This window comes from Plecotus auritus (assembly GCF_963455305.1).
Source record: "Plecotus auritus genome assembly, chromosome: 5".
In the NCBI taxonomy this organism is placed as follows: Eukaryota; Metazoa; Chordata; class Mammalia; order Chiroptera; family Vespertilionidae; genus Plecotus; species Plecotus auritus.
Window position 1 is genome coordinate 23,634,238 of NC_137776.1, and position 4,341 is coordinate 23,638,578.

Here is a 4,341-nt window from a genome sequence, read left to right on the forward strand (position 1 = left end):
GATTTGGAATTCAAAAGAGAGGGGTCATAATGGAGGGGGCTTCCAAGAGCCAGGCCTAAGCACAGGTGGAGGGAAGGAAACGACAGGGAAAGCCAGAAAACCTCCCTTCAGGGATCTGAGGTCTAGAAGAAGATGGAAGTTAGAGGAAGTTGGGGGACACAGTCACCCTCCCCTAGGAGTTGGGAGGTGGGGTGAGGGGAATCAACTGTTAAAGGAAGATTGAGACGGTTTCAGATCCCTTCCCCCGGGGCTGAGTGCGGCGAATGGAGTTAAATCTGAAGTCAAAGGAACGGTGGGGAGGCGTGGGGACTCCTCCCCAGGACGTAGATGGGATTGAGCGCGGGTCTGGGCGTCTGGGAGAGGCCTCGCGCCACCCCGCCGCTTGTCTAGTGGTAATGGCCCCCCAAGTGCGAGGCGGCGGCTACGGCGCCGAAGGGCCCGGGCGGGGGCTGCAAACCCGGGCTGGGGTAGAGCGCAGCGGTGGCGGCGGCGGTGGCGGCGGGGCCCGGGCCCGGCCAGTAGGAGAAGCCGGTGGGCGCGACGCCGGCAGAGGCGGCCATGAGGTTGAGTTTGGAGAGGCCGGGGAAGGGCAGCGGGGCCAGGCCGGCCGGCAGCTTGTAGAGTGCGCCATCCTGGGCTGCGGCAGCCGCTGCAGCGGCGGCGGCGGCGGCCTGGGCGTGCGTCGGGGGCGGCTGGCAGGCCTGCGCCAAGCCCTGGAAATCGAAGCGGTAAGCATAGCGCTTGCCGTGCACCTTGCTCATGATGTTCTTGTCGTAGTAGTAGCGCAGCGCGCGGCTCAATTTGTCGTAGTTCATGTTGGGCTTGCTCTTGCGCTCGCCCCAGCGTCGCGCCACCTCGTCTGGGTCCGTGAGCTTGAACTCGCCGTGGCCACCCTCCCACGCGATGCAGCCTGCGTTGGCACGGTCCGCCAGCAGCTCCAGCAGAAACTGCCATAGCTGGATCTGCCCACTGCCTGCGGGGAGGGGGTCGTCAGCCACAGGCGGGATGGGGGGCTGAAGGTGGGGAGAGGGGTGAGAAGAGACGGGAGACCGACCCAGCTGGAGCGGCTGGCCAGGGAGGGGCTGATCAGCAAAGCTGTCCTAGTCGTGACCGCGCTTTTCCACAATGGAAACACAACCCCCACTTAGGAGGACGAAGCCCCGCCAGCGCCTGGCTTTTTGAGAACTGGGAGCAAGGGTGAAGCATCACTTCCTCTGCATGGAGGCAGCCATGCAGCAAGACAGTGGGCTCCCTAAGGTGAGCAAGGACAGGATATCAGCCCCTGTGGCCACTTGGGCCAGAGTCCTAATTGGAGCAGAGCCTGCACAACCACCAGAGGGTAGCCTGCCCAGGTGTTTAAAATGCCACATCCCAGCTGGACCACATTCCGAGAGCCAGAGAGAGGAGACAACCGTGCAACAGGACCACCCGGGCCACTGGACAACGCCCAGCCCCAGCCCCTAAAGGCACACAGTCGTTCCACTGGTCGCCTGAGGTGGGGAAGAGGTGGGAGCTGGTTTCTTTGCTGAACCACTCAGACAGGAATGGGGACAGGGGCCCCCTAGGCATGAGAGAAGGGGCAGCCTCTGAAGGCTCTCGCCCCCTCTTCCCCTACTCCTCCCACGGTCTGTTGCGCAGAACGCAGCGCTGGCGCTGAATAGGCTGGGCCTCTTTTTCGGAACAGGCGGGATTCCTGGCCTGCAAAGTTGCCATACTTCCCCGGGGAGATGCACAGCTCTGAGGAGAGGGGCTGAGACTGGGAAACCGCCGCACTTAGCTCCCTGCCTTCTCCCATCTTTGGTTCGCCTCCAGGCTCTTCTGCCCTCTCCCTATTCTGGGGTTGTTGGGAGCGACAAGGAGGTTTCCCCCCAGACATTAGTGTGAGGAGAGTCAAATGCCCAGAACTCCCACTCCCCTGTCTTGGAGCCTCAATCAGACAAGCGGAGACAAATCTTGATATACACCCACCCCACCCCCTTTTAGAATAAAATGGATTTTCCTCAGAGTCTGATTTCATCCTACCGAGCCTGGGGAACCTCTCTTTCTTTTTCAATGACTCACTCAGAACCCAGACGCTGCCCCCCATAATTTTAACCCCAATCCCTCCACAAAAGTCCAGAGAGGAGCGGCCTGGCTCCAGGTAGGGAGCGTTGGGTTTTAGGTCAGAAACAAAGGAGGGTTTGGGTAAAAATGTGCAGCTGGTACAGATGCAAAGCACCATCAGAGGCCTAGAAACACATTCCTGATGGAAGTCCTGTTCCTTTTTGAATAAAACTGTTGCCAGCCTTGTTTTTATGATTACTGTAACCATGAAATTTAGGGTACCGACTGGATGGGGAGCTGTAGGGAGGCTTTGCCTGGAAGGCCAGTCAAGTCCCACCAGCAAGGCAAAGCAGAAGGTAATGCAGCCACCCTCCGAGAGCTGGCCTTGAACATAGGAATCCACAGCAATGACCCAGGGGACTTGGCGGGAAAAGCCTGGCCGCTACCGGTCCGTGAGTCAGGTAGGCGCTGGCCCAAGTGCTAATGGTGCTAGTGGTGCTAGTGGTCAGGGAGTAAACCTTCCGGTCTCTTTGCCCAGTGGTGCCGGGGCCTTGTGCTCCTGTTGCTAGCAAGGAAAGGATGCTAAGCGCCTCAGCCCTGTCCCAAAAGAGTGAGTGGGGGCCAGGATTCTCTCCCTCAGCCCTTGCCTGCAAGTCCAGCGCTGAGACTTAGAAGATGCAGGAGCTCAGGCCAAGTGAATGCCCCCCCTCCATCCTTCCCACAATTATGCCTGGACCCTCAGATTCCTGGAGCCCTGCAGTGCACATCCCTTCCACCCTCTGTTCTGGTAGCGGTGGCGCCTGTCCTTTTCTTGGGTGGATGCCCTGGTTCCCGTCCTCTGACTTCGCCCCCGCCTACCCAGTCCACCAGCCAGCTCACCTTTTTGTACTGCAGGGCTCAGCGGCCCCCACCCCGGGCTCTTCCCCTCCTTGAAGAGACCTTCTCCGACCGGATCTGTGGCAGCAGAAGAAAACAGTCAGAGGGACCTAGGCGGAGGTTGTGGGCTTGACCCAAAGGGCCTGGGGCCAAGGCTCCAGAAGGGGTGCCTTGGTTCCCGGCGTGAGGCTGGGGGTCCAAGCTGCCCGGCTCCTCCTCCCGGAGCCTGGCCCCGGGCGCGCGCCGCGCTGAGCCCCTCCATAACGCCCAAGTCAGGAAACGCGTCCAGGAAAAAGGAAATCCGCTTTCCGAACGGGTCGGCGGGAGCCTTATAAAGCGGAGCCGGGACTGCGCCTGTCGAGCCGGAGCGCGGGGAGCCCATCGGAGAGAAGAGGAGGGCGGAAGGCTGGGCCGGTGGGAACACTGGGAGCACGGAGGTGAGGAGCCACGAGGGTGCAGGGGCGGCGCCCGGCGGACTGCAACCTCCCAGAGCTGCACGCGCACCGAGTCCCCACCACATCGAAGACCGCTGTTCCCCCTCCAGGCTCTTTCAGCCCCCGAGCTGGCGCCCTCGGCCTCCCAGTCTCCCAATCTGCTCACTTCGAGTCTTCTAGACCTCACATGAAAGCCCCAAAGCTCTCCATCTGTCTTTACCGTCCTCCAATGCCCTAGATTGCTCAGTCCTTCCAACGATCCGAATCTCTGGACTGCGCCCCTTCCCTTGGACCCCAACAATCCATTTCCCACGCCCCAGATTAGACTTCCAGCCCTGGGTCCCGGTGCCTCCAGCCCCCAGCTGGTCCCTGGTACCTGGCAGGTACATGTTGATCAGCAGGGGCTGGGAGGCGCCGCTCTGTCTCATCGCCGCCCGAGGCTGGGTGGTGGGAGGTTGTGGGGGGGGGGTGAAAGAGGGGGGACGCGTCAAGCTTTGCGCTCTGGGGTACTGATCCCCGCCCGATGCGATCGCGGGTACTTGGGAGATGAAGACAGCGCCAGGTCCGGCAGGGCCTGGCGGGAGGGGGCTGGCCGGGCGAGGCGGGGATGGAGGGGGTCCTGGAGCCACGCTCCCAGCTACCAGGCAGCTTGGAACCCTCCGGCCCCCGGCGCGGGCAGGGGCCGCAATTTCCGTTTTAATTAAAGCGCTGTCGCCTCGGCCCCGGGACCCCGCCCCCGCCCCTCTTATCGCCCCATCGCAATAAAGTCTCCAACACGCCGTGCTGCAGCCAAGCGCACCCGGCAGCCCCCCGCGCCCCGCAGCCCGGAGACGCGCGGGGGATGGGCCTGGGCCTCGCGCTCTGACAGAGGTCAGAAGCGCGTTTCTTTTCCGCCTCCCTGACTCTTAGCAAACATCGGTGGGGTGGAGTACGCGGCCCCATCTCGGACCTTCAGGGCCACAGTTTCTGCTACCCGACCATTCCCGCC

The 4,341-nt window shown here is 62.1% G+C and overlaps 1 protein-coding gene across 1 annotated transcript; it reads right to left on the minus strand.

Annotated features, from left to right (window-relative positions):
- Positions 1-386: 386 nt before the first annotated feature.
- FEV (FEV transcription factor, ETS family member) lies at positions 387-3,805 on the minus strand (the record flags this gene model as incomplete). The annotated part of the gene is made up of 3 exons (XM_080669450.1): positions 3,730-3,805; positions 2,923-2,997; positions 387-973 (listed from the first exon to the last, which is right to left on the minus strand). Exons 1-3 carry the CDS (start codon positions 3,779-3,781, stop codon positions 387-389), a joined length of 714 nt encoding a protein of 237 aa, XP_080525576.1. The 5' UTR covers positions 3,782-3,805.
- Between the last annotated feature and the right edge of the window lie 536 nt (positions 3,806-4,341).